We start from the raw sequence: 20,913 nt of genomic DNA on the forward strand, positions 1-20,913 counted from the left end.
ATACACAGTGAGGAGCAGGAGCAAGCAGAGAAAAAGGACTCAGCAAGATTCCATACCCGTACTGCCTTGCATTTTCTGGAGCATCCCCTTGGAGGGAGTCTTAATGGAGCTGGTACAACTGTGATGGGCAGTTCCGCAGCAAACATCCACAGCCCTGCAAGGAGCTGATGTCTTCCCTGGCCATTCCTGGGGTCTGGTGATATGGGTCACACCATGACTCACAGATTCTTCACAGCAAGCGCTCAGGCATTCCATTATTTGGGGAAGATGCTGGTAAAACATATTCATGTATAAACACTCATGTAAAAGCCCTGCTCCTTACAGCCTGAGAGCATTCACAAAAAGCATATCTGAGAGGGGACAAGAATAACTGTAGCAACTAAATACCACTGAGGCAATAAAATTGGAACCAGTATTCAATCATCTTTCCAATAATTGTTTCTTTTTTTTTTTGTGAAGTATTTTTGAGAGATTTCTACATTTCATCACAATGAACAGGTGATGATGAAAGATTTCGTCTAGAAAGAAGTTAAAATTTGAATTCTAAAATTAAGTTCTACATAGTGAAAAAAACACCAAATCAGCACAGTGTTATGTTTACCTTGAAGCTTCTTAAAAAAAAAAAAAGAAAAAGAAAAAGAATAAAATTCAAAGGTTAAAAAAGCAAAACAATAAAATTTTATTATTTTGGAAATATGGTCTATCTAAAGTAAATATTTTAAATATTTAATATTAAACATTAGCAAAGTTCACTTTGTGGAGATGAAATGAGCATCATCAGGGAGTTCTATAAACTGTCTCAATTCCACTAGGACCTGGGCAGCTGCTGTTCAGCACTAACAGCACACAGAATATTTGGTGCAGTGTAGATTTTTTTTTTTTGGTAGAATATACTTATTTACTGTCATAGCAGAAGAAGCAATTAGCTGGCATTTCATGGGGAAGTCTCCCAAGAAAAATCCTGAGTCAAGACCAAGTCCACCATCAGATCAGACCCTGGAAGGAGATGAAGAGTGCCCCGCCGACCTGCAGGTGTGTCAAGCTTTCCCACTTGAGACCTTCTTGCAGGTTTTTCTTTTCCATCAGCAGACTTCCCACTCACAAATGCTTCTTCTTTTTTATTGCCTCTGCCTTGACAGCCAAACTCTTGGCACAGATGGTCAGGACCACAATAAGGACTCCAACCAAGAACGTCACCACAGGCCAGAGGAAGCAGTGCAAGAGGACAGTCTCATCATGGGTGCGCTTCAGCATCACATCATCTGGCCTGTGAAGAGGAGGAAAAGAAGATAGAGAAAATGCAAATCAGCTCAACATCAATTCATCATAAGTGGAAAGCATCTACCATGGAAAGAGTAAGTGTTTGATTTGCCACAGTGTTAGAAAATTATTAAGTGAACCATTTCATTCACTTCTTTCACTTGCCCGTTTATCACTAGCACTCAGGGTGGGCTATAAGAGCTTTCCACTTGAAGTGTTTACAGGCTAAGTTCATCTGGGGAAAAAAAAAAAAAAAAAAAAAAGGTTTGGTACTCTAGGTCTGCTGGGGTTGTGGTCATTGCAAACATCCCTGAGAGTTACAGTATCACACTGACCGTGGATTATAAAGTCACTCTAACAAAAACATAATACCAGGCAGCATTTACATATGTCTACTTCAAATGGCATCAGACCCTGTGCAATGGGTTCCCTTTTAGCTTGGAGTACTGATGTGTCCATGGAGGCTCCTGATGAGACCTCTTCCAAGTCTGGGAATTCAGCTGAGAAATCCGATGGCAAGTTTTCCTCAGCTCTGGCTCTTTCTGCTCTCCCTGAAGTTTAGCAGTTATTTTATTAGTCTCACAGCATTTGCACTTTGCTGCTGCCTTCCCACCTACAGTCAGAGACATGCAGTTTCTGGAAAACTACCTACAAAGGAAAGAAACAGAACTTTCTCCAATTAAGAAAATAGCTATAGTCTTGACTCATAGTGGTCCTGACTTAATTGAAGACCCCCATCACATGTTGGTTTGTCAGTGCTATCTGACACTACTTGGAGCAACAAACCTCACAGCCTAAAATCCTGGAAACCCAGGTTCATCCAGCCAGGTCCTGGGAATTAAGCTCTCCTAACACACCAGCACATGGGAGCAGATACCTGCTCAATGACTGTGCTGTCTTTCCCACAATAGCTTCATCCTGATCAGAAAGCAGCACTAAGAATATATTCTCTGCAGGGGAAACAAGAAGAAACTCTTGTTCTTTCAGCGAGAAGTTGATTTATGTGGATGTTTGCAAATCTACGGAGTTTAATCCATCCTTAAGGAGCTAATGGGTCTAGACTGCCAAGCTACACCTAATCCTAGATTTCATTGCATCTGCATTTGCATTTGGGAGTCTCTCACCCAAAATTGCTGCATGGAGGATCCTTGCCAGCCTGCAAGTCCCCAAGGCTGATACCACGCATCTCTCTTTGTGTAGTAAGGAGCAAGACTCTGATTATGAGCTGCTCAGCTACATAAAATTTGAAATTCCGCAACATGAAAAATGATCAAAGGAACCCCAGGTGTATTCAACAGTGGAATGTGTGAAGTCTGCTTAACCAAAATCCCCCATATATATAAGCAGGCACAGGTGAAGAGACTATAAATTGAACAAATAGTATTAAATTTATAGGTGCAAACTCACTAGTCTATGCCATATGAATGACAGCACCTGAACAGAAAAACCCTTTCACAGGAGGTATAATACTGCTTCTCTAATGTTTACTGTATTATCATCTTGCTAGTTGGCAAGGAGGCCATAAGTAGGCAGCATTCAATTTTCACCACTCTCAGCTTATGAGGGACATTGAATTTTAAGTACTTTTAAAGGCAAATACTGATCAAACAGTTCAAAAATAAGGGGCAAGCAGAAAAAACCCTTAGAAAATTGGATTCAGTTAAAGGAAAGAAAGTATGATTGGGGAAAACAAGATATGCTTTGACTGAATCTTAAATGTTTTCAAAAACATATCTACCAAAGTTAGCAGCAATAGATGCCAAGCACTCATTATAGGTGTGACTTTAACTTAGTAATTTAAAAGTATTTCCCTTTTGGAAAAGAGTCAAAGACAGAGGCCTTTAATTAAGCCTTGAGATGAGGTTTGGGTTCAGATGGCTATTATTGCTATTCTTAGCCTCAGCAAGTGTCCCTGTGCAATTCTTACCCGGCAGAACGTGTGCAGTGACTCACTGTCAACTGCGCACAGCATCTCTTCAGATAGTGCAACAAGACATGATTGGGTTCTCCAAAAATACTTCATTAAATGGCTACTGGCACCAAATTTAAGACATTAAATACACTTCTTTAGTCAAAAGGAGGGAGCAGCATGCCTGGATGATGACCTGACACACAGGAGAACTAAGAGACCCTCTGGGATGTATCCTCTTGGTACTGACTCAGCATAAAAAATGGTGGAACAAACTTGGATCAATTCCCACAGTCCTGGGAATCCAGAGAGGTCCCAGCTGATTGGAAGGTGGCTAACATTGTCCCACTTTTCAAAAAGGGCAAGAAAGATGACCCTGGAAACAACAGACCTGCCAGTCTCACTTCGATTCTGGGAGGTATTGAAAAACACCTGAAAGACAACACAGTCATTGGTCACAGCCAACACAGCTTCATGAGAGGAAAGTCCTGCTTATAAAATCTGATTTCCTTCTATGAAAAAGTAACCCACCTGGCTGATCAAGGGAAGCCAGTTGATGTCATTCAATACTGTCTGTCATAGGATCCTTGTGGACAAAATGTCCAGCACAGCTGGATAAACACATCATGTGGTGGGTGAGCAATTGGCTCACGTGTTCAGCACAGAGGGTAATAGTGAATGGGGTGACATCAGACTGGAGATCTGTCACTAGTGGGGTTCCACAAAGCTCCATCGTGAGCCCTGTGCTCTTCAACATCTTCATAAATGACTTGGACACAGGACTGGAAGGGATACTGAGCAAGTTTGCAGATGACACAAAACCAGAAGAAGCTGTTGACTCCCTCAAAGGCAGGGAAATCCTGCAGAGAGACCTGGACAAATTAGAGGGCTGGGCAATCACCAACCACAAAAAGTTCAATAAGGGGAAGTGCTGGATTCTGCACCTGGGATGGGGCAATCCCAGATGCTCGTACAGTCTGGGAAATGAGAGGCTGGAAAGTAGTGCCACAGAAACGGTCGTGGTTGATGGCAAGTTGAATATAAGTCTGCAGTGCCCTGGCAGCCAGGAGGGCCAACCCTGTCCTGGGGGGAATCAGGCACAGCATCACCAGCCAGCCCAGGGAGGGGATTGTCCCACTCTGCTCTGCACGGGGGTGGCCTTACCTTGGATATTGTGTGCAGTTTTGGGCACTACAATATAAGAAAGATATTAAGCCATTAGAGAGTGTACAAAGTAGGGCAATGAAGATGGTGAAGGGCCTTGAGGGGAAGCCATGTGAGGATCGGCTGAGGTCACTGGGTCTGTTCTGCCTGGAGAAAAGGAGACTGAGGGGAGGTCTCATTGCAGTCTGCAACTTCCTCGTGAGGGAAAGACACTGATCTCTTCTCTGTGGTGTCCAGAAACAGGACCCAAGGGAATGGCCTGAAATTTTGTCAGAGCAGGTTTAGGTTGGATATTAGAAACAGGTTCTTCAGCCAGAGAGTGTTTGGGCACTCGAACAGGCTCCTGAGGGAAGTGGACACAACACTAAGCCTGACAGAGTTAAGAAGTGTTCAGACAATGCATTCAAGCACATGGTGTTATTCTTGGGGCAGTCCTGTGCAGGGTGAAGAGTTGTACTCAATGAGCCTTTTGAGTCCCTTCCAACTCAGAATATTCTGTGACACTCAAAACACAAAAATGAAATTGCTTTGGTTTTGCACGGCAAGGCTAGCATGTACTGAAACTGCAGGTTTGAACTTTTTTTGCTACATTTTGAAGGTGACCTGCCTGTTCCCAAAATCTGAAGGCTTGTTGTTTGGCTTGGAAACAGAAAGGGAAATGTAATCTGTCCTTGAAGGTAACCTTCTCATGGTAAAGATGTGTCTTTGCTGGAAGCTCCCACAACATCACTGCCCCTGTGCTGAGGCAGTGGTATTGAACCCAAAGGAGGTACACCATTCCTGGAAACTTGTTTATTTTCCCTGTGAAAATCAGCAGATATAATCAAATATATCACCTCATCCCTGTAAGTGTAATGCATTTAATAAACCTATCTTTGCTCTATGATTGTCATATAATACTTCAGTTCAAAGATGTTGGCAGAGGGGTGGCACATAATCCTCCCTAATCTCTATTATGGGCAACATCTTGTTTCTAGGGATGCTGCCATTCAGCTCTCTAGTAAATGCAAAGCCTCTTGAGGGGATGCACCTGAACTCTGAACACCAGTTATCTGTGCACAAAACAGTGACAGAGGCAAGAAAGATACCTAGACCAAGGGGATAAAATCCAGCATACTTGCAAGCCCTGCTCAGGCATTGTGACCTGGTTCTGCTGCAAACAGTGATGGCCACTGTGCAGCACCAGCACTACTGCCCAGCATCAGCTCCAGAGTGAAAAACGAAAGAACAAATGAAAAACAATCCCTGAAGAAGTCACTAGCTTAACTCTGGAAACACAACTTTCCTTTTCACTTAACAGACAAAGAGGAAGGAATTTTCTTTTCATTGCTAAAAGGTGAGACCAGGACTTATTTTTAGGAGGACTTTGAGCTCAGGGCTAGACCCTTGTGGAGCTCTGAGCCAGGATAACTGGATTAGTTGCATTATACAACACATCCCTGTTAGGTGCCGCCAAGTAGTTCAAACCAACACTGGAGAAAGCAGGCCTCCATCAGAACCATTGGAGCAATTACTGAACATCACGGGAAGAACTGCAGTGCAGAGATTACCAAAAAGTCATGTAGGACCAAAAAGTTACAGGCATATAAACATTGTCTAGTAACTGCAGCAGTAGTGGATCAAAGGTTGGACTTGATGATCTCAGAGGTCTTTTCCGACCCAGCTGATTCTGTGATGCTGTGATTTCAGCCATCACTTATGAAACACATTGTGCAACTTATGGTACTTAATGAAAGCTGACAGATATGGAAACCTTACAAATATTTTTTGTATTCAAACAATCTGGAATTAGATGTTTGCAATACACTTATTTTGCCCACAGTTGTTCACATCCCTTCACTCTGACAAGCATCCATTTTTATCTGTCCTTAATCTTGCAAGATGCAGAGAATACTCAGCTGGATGCCTGCATGCTGGGGCAGTGCATGTCTTACTAAGGGTAAAGTCTTTTCTCCCTTGGGCCCAAGCACTTCTCCACAGATGATGAAATAAAAGGAAGGACAGGAAACAGCAACATCATCTTCTGACTGAAGGGAATCAATTTAGAAAAGTGGGAAGTAACAGAGCAAACCAAGATTTATGTTTCAGCATTTATGGATTAGCAGCCCTAATAGCTGAGCACCTTTGGCTTCTACACATAATTATTCCCAGATAAATGGGGACCCTGAAGGGTGCCTCAACAACATACAGGTTGTTGCTAATCACTAGACAGTGTTTGCTTTTCAAAACTCTGAGACAGAGAAGTCTGAGTTGATGGCAGTCTTGGTTTATCTTTTTTTTCTTGTTCTGGATGTCAGTGAGACCTGAAACAGGAAAAAATAAAGCAGCAGGATGTCCCCCATCTCACCCATTTCCCTATGCATTCTGTTTTAGGACAGGCAGCCGTGACCCTTGTTTGCATGTGGTCATGGCTACAGACTCCCTGGGACACTTGCTGTGAGATCCAGAACACTGAAGCACTAGAGTTCAGTGCCTTCTCAAACCTTTGGCAACAGTCCAAGAAATTCTGAATTTGCCCTTTATTTTGTGCTCCAAAATCCTGGGGTTGGTTTCTGCTGGGCAGGGTGCCCTTCAGACTGGAATATCATGATGGAAACAAAGAGGCATCTTCACCAGGGGTCCAGAGCAGCAACTTTCCCATGCAATTTGCAACTTGCTAGCCAGAGAGGAGTGGGGCACTAAAGGTAAGTGCCCACGGTGACAAAGCAAGACCCTGCTTTTCAGCGAAGCACTGAGCTCCAAATGAAGCTGCTCTTGGGTTCTCTAAGATGAATATCAGCCAGCTAGTTTTGCTAGGTGTCTCCATTTATATTAACCAAGAATGACAGAAATTGCCAAGTCTGCTTCTCATCCCCTTTGTATAACTTTGAACTCTTGAGAATTGCATCTGTTTTTTCTTTTCAAAGTAGCCAGCTGAAATGTGCACCACCAAACTGAAGGGAGATGTTACCTAAGAGTACATTCTGTCTGCAGCAAAAGTTCTGACAAGGAAGCTAAATAAAGTTTGATGAAGAATGGATGATGTTAATTCATTGTCTATATATTTACCTAGAATTTTGTTCTGCCTTTTCAAAAAGGAGAATATTAATATTGCAAATAATACTCTCTCTAAGGAACTAATCTCTATATGTTTTAAACAAACTGACACAGAATACTTAGGTTATCCACAGAGTGAAAAAAATCCTGATAGAAAATATGTGCACTTCTATTTTGAAGTGAACAGACTTCTCCCCACTTTGTTATGCTCTTTTTTTTTACCACTTCACAAGCTGCTTAGTCATCATTGCTCTAAAAGTATACCTAACAACCACATTCCTAGTAAGCAAAACTTATCTTCCAGAGTTCATTCTTATCTCCAGTAGAAAATAAACAATGTACAAACTTCAGCTTAGACTATCTTCAAGTATCTCTGGCAGTGAGCCTCTCCTCTGCTGTATATGAATTGTTGCATGATCAGCAAAAGGCAGCATTTCAAGGCAGCCACTGCACTGGCAAGAATATGCAGCAGTTTGGGATTCAGCATCTTTAAGAAAAAAAACCTTGCCTGAGGGTTGCACAGTTCCTCACCATCAACTTACATAAATGGTAGATGCTGAATGGTATGCAGCCTTAGAAAAATTTTGTCTTTGCTTCACCTCAATGTGATGTGAGAACCAGCTCACACAGCTCTGGACACTTACCACTCTATGCTTATTTACAGCAGAGAAATAACCATCTCTGGGCATCTGACCTATATTAGGCATTTGTTTGGGGGTATGAAAAAAGGCTTCTATTTCTCTCCACTGACTAAAAAAGCCAACAACCTGTCCCCACCAGCTCAGATGTATCCTAGCCATGACTTCTCCTGCAGACAATCCCATGCTTCTGACTCTCCCACCCCCTCAGGCAGTGGCTGCTGCAGGTCCCACGTCTCAGCAGCATGGGGAACAGGCAGCACATGCCTGTCCAGGGAAACCAAAATCCTAACTAGGCTTCTGGTTAGCAGACTCAAGCATTGGCACCTTGTGGACCAAAGGACCCCCCAAGAAGGCTCCTGGCAGGTCCGATGTCACCACACAGCATACCCCAATCTGTGCATGCTGTAGGCAGTGCTTCTTTCCCCTCTACAAGGAACAATATTTTTGCTACAAAGTGCTGGTGGGAGACCTCTGAAAGGAGGTAATGAGAGGAGCAGACTGCCATCCTGGGCACACTAGGTCTCTCCAGGGAGGGGACAATAATTATAGCCAGCATGGGACAAACCCGAAGTACCCAAGGAAGGCACTCAGTGGGCTACCCACAGAAGGGTGAGGCACTTCACCTGCCACCCTGCTCCAGCTCCCCAGTTCATCCGAGGTTCTAACACACACTAGCATCCATTTGCTTCCTGTTTGTCTAAATGAACTTAAATATATGGTGCCCACAGTCCTACACTGAGCCCTGAACTGCACCTGCAAGCCCCAAGCTATTTCCTCCTAGATCTCCCTTATTTGTTTAACTTCCAAGTGTTTGTGTGGTAGGAGCAACCTCCTCCTGCCACCACACCACCTTTTATTTGCTGGCATATCACCATCAGAAAGAGACAGGCAAAAGGACTCCATCCCCTTTCCATTTACTGAAGGAAGGAAACCACACATCACCCTCATGCACATGTAAGTCACAACATAAGCAGTAAAAGTAAGAATTGAAACAGAAGGTGAGATGCATCAGGTTACAACTTTCTACTCTGCAAGCATTTACGAAACCTGGCAGTTCTGTGAATGTTTATTACACATCTGATTCATTAATCCTCTGTGAACACAATTCCTGAATTAGTTTTTAGTATTTGCTGATCTTCCCTTTTCTTTCATGAACACAGTAGAACACAGTAGGGTTTCTTTCCTCAAAGTTTTATATTTTACTTCAAGTGGTAAAAATGTTCCTTTGTTTTCTGTGTAGTTTTTCATCTACAGAAGTGTCTTACAAAGTTCTGTAATGAGCTTGGTGTGATAAACCACCTTCCTCTGGAGGAGGGTGTGTGTGTGTATGTATATATATATATGTATATGTATATGTGTGTTTATATATATATATATATATATGCATGCATTTATATGTATTTTCAAACAGAACCAATGAGCAGCTGTAGAACAGATGCATAAGCACTTCTGCCTAGCCAAATGGAGATTACTCACCTCAGGTGCTGGTTAAAATAGCATGTAAATGGCTGGGAACCCACTTTCTCTTTCCAATATTTCTGCTTGTATGTGACATTCTCAGAGTTCTCCTGATCGTCTCTTGCACAGGGAGGGATGTACGAACACTGCCAAGACATGTTGCAAAACAGAGTTACTTCTGTGCTCAAGAACACAGGGCATCACTTCTCTGTGTTTTCCTCATAATTCTGGCATGACTGAAATGGGCAGACAATAAACAAGCACAAGCTACAAAGAAACAAAAAAGAAAAGTGTGCTGAACTTTACTTCAGTTGCTAGTTACTCCATGCAGGTACTGGAAATGAATATGCCAACACTCAGAAACAAAATAAAGGTTTTTCATGTTTTATTCCATTATCAAACCAAACCACCTCAGAACACCTTGGGTTTTGCATGATGAATGTGAAAACGGTTGTTTCATTTTGATGAATTCCTAGGCAGACGCATGGATTGGATTTAAATAACTTCCTATTTTCAGCAAGGCACATAAACCATAGGTTTTGTTCAGTATCATGCTAATGAATAACTCAGAGTCCAACAAGCTTTCCCATATGATGGGATATCTGATATCTGGCTGATAGCCACTAGTAAAAGAAGGTATTCTTCCACTGTTACAACCCAGCGAAACAAGTAAAAAGTTCACAGCCTCACTTCAGCAGAAAGTTTCAGCATCTCCTTCTGCTATACAGAAGTCAAAAATAGTTGAGCTTGCAGCTGAGCTATCTGCAGATCTCACCCTCAGACATCTGCTTCAAAGCTCAAATTGCTCAAGGGAAGTTCCTCCCTCAGCTTGGTGCACTTGGGACTGCACTTTCAGATGCTTCCCTTTGGGTTACACAAACGCACAAACCTTAGTTCCCAAGTCTTGCCTTTCACACACCTCCTAGCCACATGAAGTTAAACAATAGAAAACAAATAGTCCACTGAATCAAGTATTGGCAGTATCAGGATCTAAGTGTCCAAGAACAATCCCTCTTATTTTTACCAGGCATCCATAGAGGAGATCATTACAGGAGATGCTGAACCACACTGAGTAACACAGTTCAGGTGATCCTCGGGTAACACAAAGGCTTATCACCCTGCAGCACAAATGGATACCAAGGCTCCAGGTGCACACATAGAATTTTAATTCTGTTAAAATTTGGAGCTGCAAACAGAAAAAAGTGCAACTGTGTAGGTAACTAAAAAGCCTCCTGCTTAGGTAGGATGAGGAAGCAGGAGGTGTAGGGTGCGGGATGCCCCTAAAGGGGTACCCACATATGAACACAGTGTTAATTTCTTCACAGTATTCTGAAGGCAGTAAACAATAAGGAGAGAGATATGCTCTCCAACATGAAAATAAAGATCACTGTGACTCACTGTGCCTACTAAGTGCTTCCTCTCCTGGTGAAGTTTCACAGGGGCCTACCTTGTCCCCAGCTGCACATTAAAACTTAGCTGTACAGACCTACAAGACCATCTCCACCATACAACAGCTTGAAGCTTTGCCATTCCAGGGGGAAGGGAGAAATTTCAGGATCTTATTCCTCTGATCATGTAAAATCTGACCATTTCTGTCAGCACATACAATTGCTGTTAGTGTATTCCATGCTTCAGACTGGAAAAGAATCTGCAAGGTCTTCCATCCTGCTTCCAAGATGAAACTTGACTTTTTCATGTGCAAGGGCCTCCATTTTCACAAGACCCACATCTAATGTTGCCATGGCACAGAGCTGCCCTTATTTCCCTGTTCAGATGACCCTAAACAAGGATTGTCCCATTGCTGACGACAAAGGACAGAAATAAGCAGCAATACCACACTACTTCAGAAACCAGAACGCAGAATTTATCCCATCCAGTTATTGCCATCTTAGACAATATTCCCTGGTCAGCAATGGTTTTGGTTTGATTGTGTACTTTGGAAGCATCAAGCACCCCCTCTTTCCTCCATGGTCCCAGTACATAAACACATCTGTGCAGCAGCTGGATGGAGACAGCAAATTTGGCACAAAGACACCTGAATGCAATGCTGGCTCTGCTCTGCCCCCCTGACAGCACCAACACGCTCCCCCATCCAGCTGGTCCCCACTTCCCTGTTTGGCCTGGAGTCCAGTACTCCCAACCTTTACTGCTCTGATGTTTTCCTTTATGAAGTACTTCAGATTCTGCTTTGGAAATGGTACCATATCCCACCAGCTGTCTGCTCACTGCCTACATCTGACTGTAATCACCACCCTGCTCCTTCCCATGCCCCCAGCTCATAGGCAGTCCCCAGCTTTAGAACCCCTCAAGCCATCTACTGTTCAGCCATCACACAAAATGCAGAACTAGACAAAACAACTAAGTACCAATATACACTTTTCTGTCTAAATTTCCTCAACTATCTCAAAAACTCCTATTCCTTTGGTACTGCCTCCCTACGGGTATTCCCTCTCCTCGGAAATGTTTCTTCCTCATGGCTACAGCCTACTGATGTTCTCTGCTATGAAAGAGCAACCACCCCACCACTCCTGGTAAAATTTTCTCTGGATCCTTTAGAGACCTTCCATCCCTACAACGTATCATGTGAATCCTTCATGAAGTTCAGAACCTAGTGAACTGTTGTTGAGCCCCATCCTGAGTTTCATACTTAGGAACAACCACAGAGGTCTGTTTTCCCAAGAGATGTCCATCTGAACAAATAAGTATCAAGCTGTAACAGTCTCCCGTGACAGTTCCATCACACTACTTCACAATTTTTGCTATCAGCCCCCATGCTTTTTAGCTCAATATGAAGATACTAAAAACTGAGTTTTTCAGAGCAGGGATTTTTCTTTTTTTTGGAAGATGTAAAGGTGCCCACAGACAGCTTCTCTGTTCAATAATTCTGCCTTTCCCCTTGCCAAAGCAAGATGGTGTATGGGAATATTGACAGTATCTACAGGAGGGAGATCCTGTCAGCTGGGGACAAGAGTGAATGCTCTTCATAACTCAAACTTCCCAACATTCTCTGAACAAGTAGTCCCAAAAACCATGCTGGATACATTTCAGCCTCTCTATCTTCACGTGGAGAACAGAAAGGTTACACCCAGTGTCCTGACATAAATTGATGTGACCTCACTGCTTGAGCCTGTTGAGGATTAATAGTCTTGAAGAGAGGAGTGGTCTCTGCCAAAATATGAATCCTAGGGGCCACCCTGAAACATCAACTCAATATGATGGTCTTGAGCTACTGTGAACACCCAAGGTCCAATTCTGATGAGAAATTATCATCTGCTGCACAAACACTGGAGCTTGATCACCTCCCCAGGATGTCAGCATACTTCCCACCAACCCAATGAACATTTGTCTCCGTCACATCCACATAGGTGGTGGATCTCTCTTACTCACCCTCCCAAGCACACTTCTTGGGGACTTTGGTCAACTGTATTGCCTTTCAATGTATATTCAGCAGACAGATAAAAGGGAATCATAACTTCCACTTTACCAACAGACAGGTTCTGAAATGTTAATTCTGCAGCCCTCCCTCACAAGACATGGCATGAAATACTGCCATCAAAACATAAACAAATGCCAACTGTTTGAAAACAGACTAGGACACCTGGTGCTCAATTGCAACTCACAGAGCAACATCCATTTTCAGTGGAAGCATCCCACTCTATACTGTTCTGATGGGTTTTTCCTTAAACAAGTGACAATGAAGTTGGAGAACAGCACTCAAGATTAGACAGTCAGAATGTCTCTGATGAAGCAGAGGCCTTTTCAACAGAACTTTTGATACATGGTACTGTAATCACACCTCCTACACTATGCCATAACAACAATAAAATTTTTATGTAATTCCAATACCATCTCAATTACACAGCTCAGAATTGGTATCAGGCTAATAATATTTCCTCTTCAATCAAAGCCAGTGTTTGGCTAGATGGCTCAGAATTCAATTCAATAAAAATGTCAGTGAACAGCTAAGAGATCTTTACATCAAGGTTTTGTGAGATTTGTGCCTGTGCTGCTGGATGCTCTCACTTCAGTGTTTCTGCAGTTGCCTGAGAAGATTCCTGAATACTTCATCAGAGCAAATTTCTTCTGTATCACAGAGAAAGAACAGAGGCATGAACTCTTGGCCATGGTTTATTCTAGGCTGCTTTTCATGGTTTTCAAAGACTAATTCTTGCCTAACTCAGTCACATCTTGAAGAAAAAGACTGACTTGGTAGGTTCTGAGAGAAGCTGTCTCAAGCCTGGAAGACACAGCCTACAAGACAAGACCAAGAAAGTCTCAAATGCAAACAGATGTAAGGGCCCAAAGTAGAAGCTAGTCAGCCCAACAGAAGGAAAACCAATGTCACTAAGGAACAAGCCTCCAAACTCAGTTGCCAGGTGACTTGTTGAGGACCATCCTTCTGGCTGCTGCTGAACTGTGGGACAGAGCATGTACCACTTGTTTGGTGTGGCAAAGCTCCACATGATATGCCACACAGATTGCAAAGCTTTGTGATGAAATGAAGGAGTGGAAAGGATGCTGTAGATAAGTACCACTGCAAAAGTACAACACACCACTAAAGCAAACAATTTCTGACTTCTGTTCTCCAGCTGTATGGGCTTGCTTGGCAAGGTTTTGGTAGTAGGGGAGGCTACTTGGGTGGCTTCTGTGAGAAGTTGCCAGAAGTTTCCCCCATGTCTGACAGAGCAAGGCCTGCCCACTCCAAAATGGACCTGTTGCTGCACCCCAATCAAAGACAGTTCTCTGAGATAACATATTTAAGAAGAAGAAAAACTGCTGCACAATAGTAGCCAGGAGAGAGCGGTGACTGTCTGACAGAAGCAACCCTGCAAACACCAAGGTCAGGGAAGAAGTAGCAGCAGGAGGTGCTGGAGCAGAGATTCTCTTGCAGTCTCTGGTGCAAACCATCGTGAGACAGGCTATGCCCCTGCAGCCCATGGAGATCCACAGCAGAGCACATACCCACCTGCAACCTGTGGTGGACCCCACACCAGAGCAGGCGGCTGCTCAAAGCATGCAGTGACCCTGTGGGAAGTTTGTGCAGGTGCAGGGTCTTGGCAGGACCTGTGGTCCTGTGAAGAGAAGAACTCACGCAGGAGCAGGTTTGCTGACAGGACTTGTGACCCCATGAGGGACCCACACTGGAGCATTTCAAGAAGCCTGTGGGAAGAACTCACATCAGAGAAGTTTGTGGAGGACTGTCTCCTGTGGGAAAAACACCATGTTGGAGTAGGAGAGTGTGAGGAGGAAGGAATGACAACGTGTGATGAACTGACCATCACTCACATTTCCTGTCCCTGCACTGCTGGAGCGGAGGAGATAGAGAAAATCAGGAGTGAAGTTAAGCCCAGAAAAAAGGGAAGGGTTAAGAGAAGGTGTTTTTAGATTTATTTACACAGTACCCTTCTTTGATTTAATTGACAATAAATCTAATTAATTTCCCTGAGTCAAGTCTGTTTTGCCCATGATGGCAACTGGTGAGGGATCTCTCCCTGTCCTTATCTCAATCCAAGAGCCTTTTCTTATATTTTCTTTCCCCTGTCCACCTGAGGGGAGTGATAAAGTGCCTTGTGTGGGCATCTGAACTCCAGAGTTAACCCCCACACCAAGCAATATGTGAGCTTCTAACTGTGTGTCACTGTCTCCATGCATTACTAGGGTACCTCCATGGCACTGAAGGGAGGAAGCGCTACCACAACCATCCCACTGGAGAAGGAGATGAGCAGGTGGATTACCTCCATTAATACAAAAGAATTGCCCCCTTCAGGCTGACTGTACTGAGGGAGCTAGAGCTGAGCACCATGTCTAGTTCTCACCTGCATCTCTCAGTGAACATGATGACAATGCTTCACCAGCACAGCCCACCAGGAGTGACCAAACCCACAACCCCTCACACAGGATCAAGGCAGTGGTTCATGCCCCAAGTGAGATAAGTGGGTGATGAGGTTTACCCATGGCCCCTGGGGCTGCTTCCAGATGAATTGTTAGACAACATCTGCATAGTTATCCCATCATGGGTACCAGCTCAAACACAGATTTGATGCTTCATCAGATGTATCAGACTCTCCCAAAATTATTGCAAAATTGGGCATATTTTGTTATGAAACCTCCTCTGTCGTGGATCATATTTAAGAGAGTCCAACAATCAAGCTTATTTCTATTTACAAGTGCACAGAAAAGATAACTCCACATCACCTTGTCAGGTGGAGCAGTTACAGAAAGAAGCACGACAGGATCATGGGCAGATGTGGAGTGCAGACAAGGAACAGTGAGTGGCTGCTCTGCTGTCCTGCCCAGGGACAAGGATGGAGAGAACCAGGTCCTGATGTAGAGCTGCTAACATTTGTCTTATCAGTCACTCCCCTAAAAGTTTTTTTGGCAAGGCAGTGGGCAAGCTCTTCTGACCCTACTCTTCACTTCAAGTGTAGAAATGGAAAAGTCAAAAAAGGCAGAGAGTAAACCTTTTTAGCAACTGACATACTCCCCTGTCGTTTTTCCCAACCAAACTTACAGCCTGGTCCCTGCATTGTGTGTATGTGTAGCTGGTGTGCTCAGTGGCCAGAGAGTGATAGCAACAAATTGACTTTGGAATTAATCCCCCTTAAGCCTTATCTCAGAGATTATTATTGCTATCAAGGCAACTGAAGAAAGGCTACTGTCACTCCAATGAAATTTCTTCCTCTGAGACAGGAATAAAAAAAAAAAATCCACAAATCACTTTGACTGAACACAAATGTAATCGTGTCCGGTGCTTTATATATACATTCCTGGATTAACTCTGACCCAGCTATATAATCCTTTAAGAGCTAAAATGAATCCTGGGCTGTACAATGATGTGAATATCTTGAAAAGCAAGATAGGAAAAAAATTCTTTTTACTGCATCTGGAACAGGTATTTCCTTGCTAGAACAGACAGATTCGTAGCTGCAGTATGTTTAAATGCCAGCACACTCTACTACAGAAAGTAGAAGGTTTTTAGTCCAATACACTGGGGATTTTTGGGGATGTGAAGCTGCTGACTGATTCAGTATTATGTGCTCTAAGGAGTCTGAACCATGCCTTTTCCACACCATTGATTTACAGGTGAAATTTGCTATCCTAAAAAGAGAAGCAGCTAAAAACCTAAAATTCAAAGACTTCAAAACAAAATTGGTAATTTTTTCCCTTCTAGTTAGTTGAAACTGATTATCATGTTGTATGCCAAATTGCGTGAACACAAGGAAGCGTACTGCAGGAAGACAATGGGAACAGGAAGGGTTAATGAATCTCTAAGTGTTCATTCATAAATACATACTGTATCCTGAGCATTAAATCCAGCAGATTCCTACTCTGTTGCTCTAACTAACATATTTCAGCATAAAATCCTGGAAGCTTTAAAAGAAGGTGAGACTTTAAAACAAAAATTAAAAGGAGAGTATAATTGTTTGGCTCTACAGACATTGAACTAGGGGAAAAGGGGATAACCAAAGCAACAAACTTCAGTCCCTTACAAGGGTATGTTTTCTGGATGAGACTTAAAGAACTTTTCTTCTTATTTTGTATTTGTTTTACATAAGCTTCTTAAGGCAGGAAAAATACTTGGAGCACTTTTTTGTTTTCCTATGTAGTTTTCTACCTAGTTAAATTCAATTACCACCAGAGAAACTGGTTACATCAAAAAAAAAAGCATCCTTCCTGCTTGGGCTCATCTGGTAAATCAGACTTAATCCTCAACAATCGATATCACAGGGTAAACAGCCCACACGTCGAGACAAAAGGTGGAAGGCAAAGAAAAAAGATTTTATTTGTAAGAGCTTGCAACTACCACACACTGCCAACACACAGCCCTGTTTCCTTATTAATTGTTAATATAAAATTAATTGTTAAATGAAAATAGGTTTCTGAGTGACATTTACAGGTATTACTTCTGAAGCTCTGGGTGTCTCCCTGCAGAATTGTAATCCAGCATGCAGGCAGGTACAAGCCTTCTTTTCCCACCATACTTCCAGAAAGGCAGAAGAAAATAGGATCAAGAAATAAAACCAAAACACTTGGACTACTCAGAGAGATACTGTGGTCACAGTCCAATTTGAAAGTCTCTGCTGAAATTGCAGAAGCTGATGGAGTTGCTGAGCCCAGGCATCCTGATGGGACAACTCAGCACCCACCTCCCATCTTCCACCTCCCATCCCTGCCAGACACGGCCACAACAGGTCCGTTGGGCTGTGTTCAGGAAGAGCCATGCTGCACCCTCTGCAGCACCATGGCATCTTCACCCCATATTGAAAGGGTGGCTCTTCTCCTGCATTTTACCAACTACCCCTTGCCCACCAAAAATGGAGAGATATTTAGAGAAATCCTGGAGGTTGGACAGCTGAGGCACTCACAGCACACCACAGGGAGGTTGGCAGCAGCACAGCCAGGGAAAGGTGAAGTTTGTAAAGCGCTGTGCCAGGCCAACATTTCACCTGCTTTGCTATCAGGCACCATCCAGCACTGCAGCTTCATTGCTCATCATTTCTGAGCAGTGCCAGCAATTTAATCCAAATCCTGTCAGACTTACCATCCTGCATCTCACTCTGCTGATTTTTGCCCCAACCACCCTTAAAAGCCCACAAGCTACCAAGGAAAAAAAAACAACCCTCAAACTCTAAGCTTGGAACTTAATCCACTTTCCAAGGGACAGCCACATCAGTGCAAGTATGACTGAGGAGATGTGAGGCTGCACAGCCCAACTGGACACCCAAGCCTGACCTCTGGCCCCTGGAGCAGAACCTGCATCATGCTTAACAGGACCCTTGACACTCTGCTACATCCACATCTTGGTCAACGAGCTGCAATTTCCTTCTCCAACACACTCACGATTTCAAGTCTTTTCAAGGGTAGAGGGATTCTGCCACATTTTTTCTTCTGGAAACTGCTTAATAAGATCTCCTCCACTTAAGGGACTTGCTGTGAAGGCTATCTTTACCCAGCATGGAAAGGAGAAGGCAGAATAACTGCCCTTAAAGAAAAAGATAGCACAAGTCACACATAGCTTTCAGACTATCCCAGTTTGCTTTAAGATGCAATTTTATTACTCCCTTATTTGGTCCTTTTTCATGTGGGTGATGGATAAGTTTAAAAATCTAAACAGCACGGAGGTAACTTCTGTTTCGGCGCAGCGCTCTCCCGGCGCCCCGCCAGCACCGGCTCCGGTAACATTTCCCCGTGCGCTTGGGGAGTTTCTCCAGGAAGCCTCCCACCCTCTGGGACACACAGGGCAGCGGCAGCGGGCACCGCCCGAGCAGACGGACCTCCCCGCTGGCAGCAGGAGTTTCTCCCTGGCAGCCCACCGGCGCCAAGGAGCTCCGGGGTGGGGTAACGGTAGCGGAGCCTCCGCCGCTCCCGGAGCGCTGCCGCCCACGGAAGGGATGGGCTGGGAACGGGGATGGTCGCGATGAAGTGTGTATGTGTGTGTATATATATACACATATAGAGTGTACGCATATATATAGTATTATATTGTATTCAGTATAGTATATAGGATAGTGCAGTGTAGTGTGTAGTATAGCGTGTAGTATACTATACATTAGACATGCATAGTATGTTATACTATGCTATACAGAATCACACAATATCTCGAGTTGGAAGAAATGCACAGGGACCATCGGTTCGAACTTCTGGCCCCGCACAAGACAGTCCCCAGGAGTTACACCGTGTACCTGAGAGTATTGTCCAAACGCTACTTGAGCTCTGTCAGGCTTGGTGCTGTGACCACTGCCCTGGGGAGCCTGTTCCAGTGCCCAACCACCCTCTGGGTGAAGAACCTCTTTCTCATATCGAGCCTAAACTTCCGCTGACATGCTATATATATATGCACACAACATATAAATATAGATGCACTGTGTATAGTATGTTTATATATACTGTAGAGATATACTACTTTTTGCTGAGCAACAGCAGAGTGGCATTTTGAAGGGACGCTCCCCGACTTCACCACTCCTGACCACCCCCGCCCAGATTAAAACCCGCACCGAAGAGAAGGCGCTTGCCTGGGACGGGACGTCCAAGGCGGGCACCAGGGGCCGTGAAAAGTCACCCATCGCCGAGGCGGGACCCACCCCCCCTCATTTTGGGAGAGAAGGGCGTTCGCGGGTCTCACCTTGGGGTTGGTGCGAAGCTGCCTCTCGTCCTCATGGAGCAGGGCGGGCGCGGAGGACCGGGAGGTGCGGACCAGCACCTGGAGGCAGGGGTAGCGGGCGGTGCCGCGGCAGGCGGCCCCGCAGGAGAAGGTGCAGGCGAAGCGCTCCCCCAGCTGCCGCACCGCCAGCACCGTGCAGTTGGCGGAGCCGCCGCCGCCCCGCTCCTGCAGCGCCGGGCGAAGCCAGCAACAACCCAGACCCAAGAGGGAAAGCAAGCCGGCGGCGATGAGGAGGAAACCCAGCCGCATGCTCTTGTCCTCCGCCTCCGTGTACTCGTAAACCGCCCGGCTCCTCGCCATCGCCCGGCTGCCGCTGGCATCCACCGCCGGGCATCAGCCACTGCCATCGGCTAAAGCTCCCGCCGCTCCCCGCCTCCCTCCCCGCCTTCTCCGAGGCTGAGTGTGCGTGTAATAAGCACGAAAAAAAAATTAAATAAATACAATGCAAATTTAATCCCGTCTGACCTAATTCAGGGCCCCCCGGGGGTGGAAAGAGACAGCTTGCAACGGGATTATCTGACCCTGGAGATTTGCTCTGGGAAGGGCTAGTCCGGATTAATACTGGGTACCATCATGCAAGGTACAATATCTAGAAAGGGGAGAGGGGGTGGGGCCTTTGGGGGCGTTGCGCCCTCTCCAATCCCCCCAAACCAACATCTCTCTACTGGCTTGGTTAAATCCTGGAGACCCTGTGTTAAATCCTGTTTAGCATCCCCATGCTTCAAAATCTGCAAGGTGTCTACATGAAGAATCTGATCTGAACTCGAGAAACTAAATATCTGGAAATGAGGAAGCAGCTGCTACTTGCATCTCATTAACTCAGAAGGGACATAATGGGTGTTGGCCAAATGTTGTCCTGCCTCAACATGACTTTTTGGGGGTGCAGGGTTAAGTGCCTTGCTCCACCAGCCCCAAATCCAGCATCTGCAAGCAGGGGCAGACTCAGCCTCTTCCATCAGTGTTTGAAGACAACAAGGAAGCAAGATGACAGCTGTCACACACAGTAATTGCTTTCAACAGGAAGATACTGACCTTTGAAGGTTCACCCTAGAAAGTGTTCTCTTCTAAGCCTGTCTGTAAGAAAAGCAACCAATCCAAGAAAATACATTTATTTTGCAAATAAAGTTTGGTTATGACCCAGCATTTCCCACTGTGGCAACACAACTAGCCCTTTGGTGCCAAAGTACCATAAGCAATAGTTACATTTGTATTCTGTAGCCTTTATCACAGGCAATTAGCTAGAACAAAATGTGACAGTTTCAGAGGTGATAGATGATCTTGAT

At 44.5% G+C, this 20,913-nt stretch overlaps 1 protein-coding gene across 1 annotated transcript; it reads right to left on the reverse strand.

The window, feature by feature from the left end:
* Positions 1-746: 746 nt before the first annotated feature.
* KCNMB4 (potassium calcium-activated channel subfamily M regulatory beta subunit 4) lies at positions 747-20,001 on the reverse strand. The gene is made up of 3 exons (XM_071549958.1): positions 19,592-20,001; positions 9,487-9,614; positions 747-1,267 (listed from the first exon to the last, which is right to left on the reverse strand). The coding sequence occupies exons 1-3, from the start codon at positions 19,928-19,930 to the stop codon at positions 1,099-1,101; spliced, it is 636 nt and encodes a 211-aa protein (XP_071406059.1). The 5' UTR covers positions 19,931-20,001; the 3' UTR covers positions 747-1,098.
* Between the last annotated feature and the right edge of the window lie 912 nt (positions 20,002-20,913).

The sequence above is a fragment of the Pithys albifrons genome, chromosome 3, assembly GCF_047495875.1.
Source record: "Pithys albifrons albifrons isolate INPA30051 chromosome 3, PitAlb_v1, whole genome shotgun sequence".
NCBI lineage: Eukaryota > Metazoa > Chordata > Aves > Passeriformes > Thamnophilidae > Pithys > Pithys albifrons.

Coding starts and splice junctions, on each gene's coding strand:
- KCNMB4 (XM_071549958.1), bottom strand. CDS start 19,930: ATGGCGAGGAGCCGGGCGGTTTACGAGTACACGGAGGCGGAGGACAAG. Junction 9,615..19,591: donor AGCTTCGCACCAACCCCAAG/GTGAGACCCGCG, acceptor ATGTCTTGGCAG/TGTTCGTACATCCCTCCCTG. Junction 1,268..9,486: donor TATTTTAACCAGCACCTGAG/GTGAGTAATCTC, acceptor TCCTCTTCACAG/GCCAGATGATGTGATGCTGA.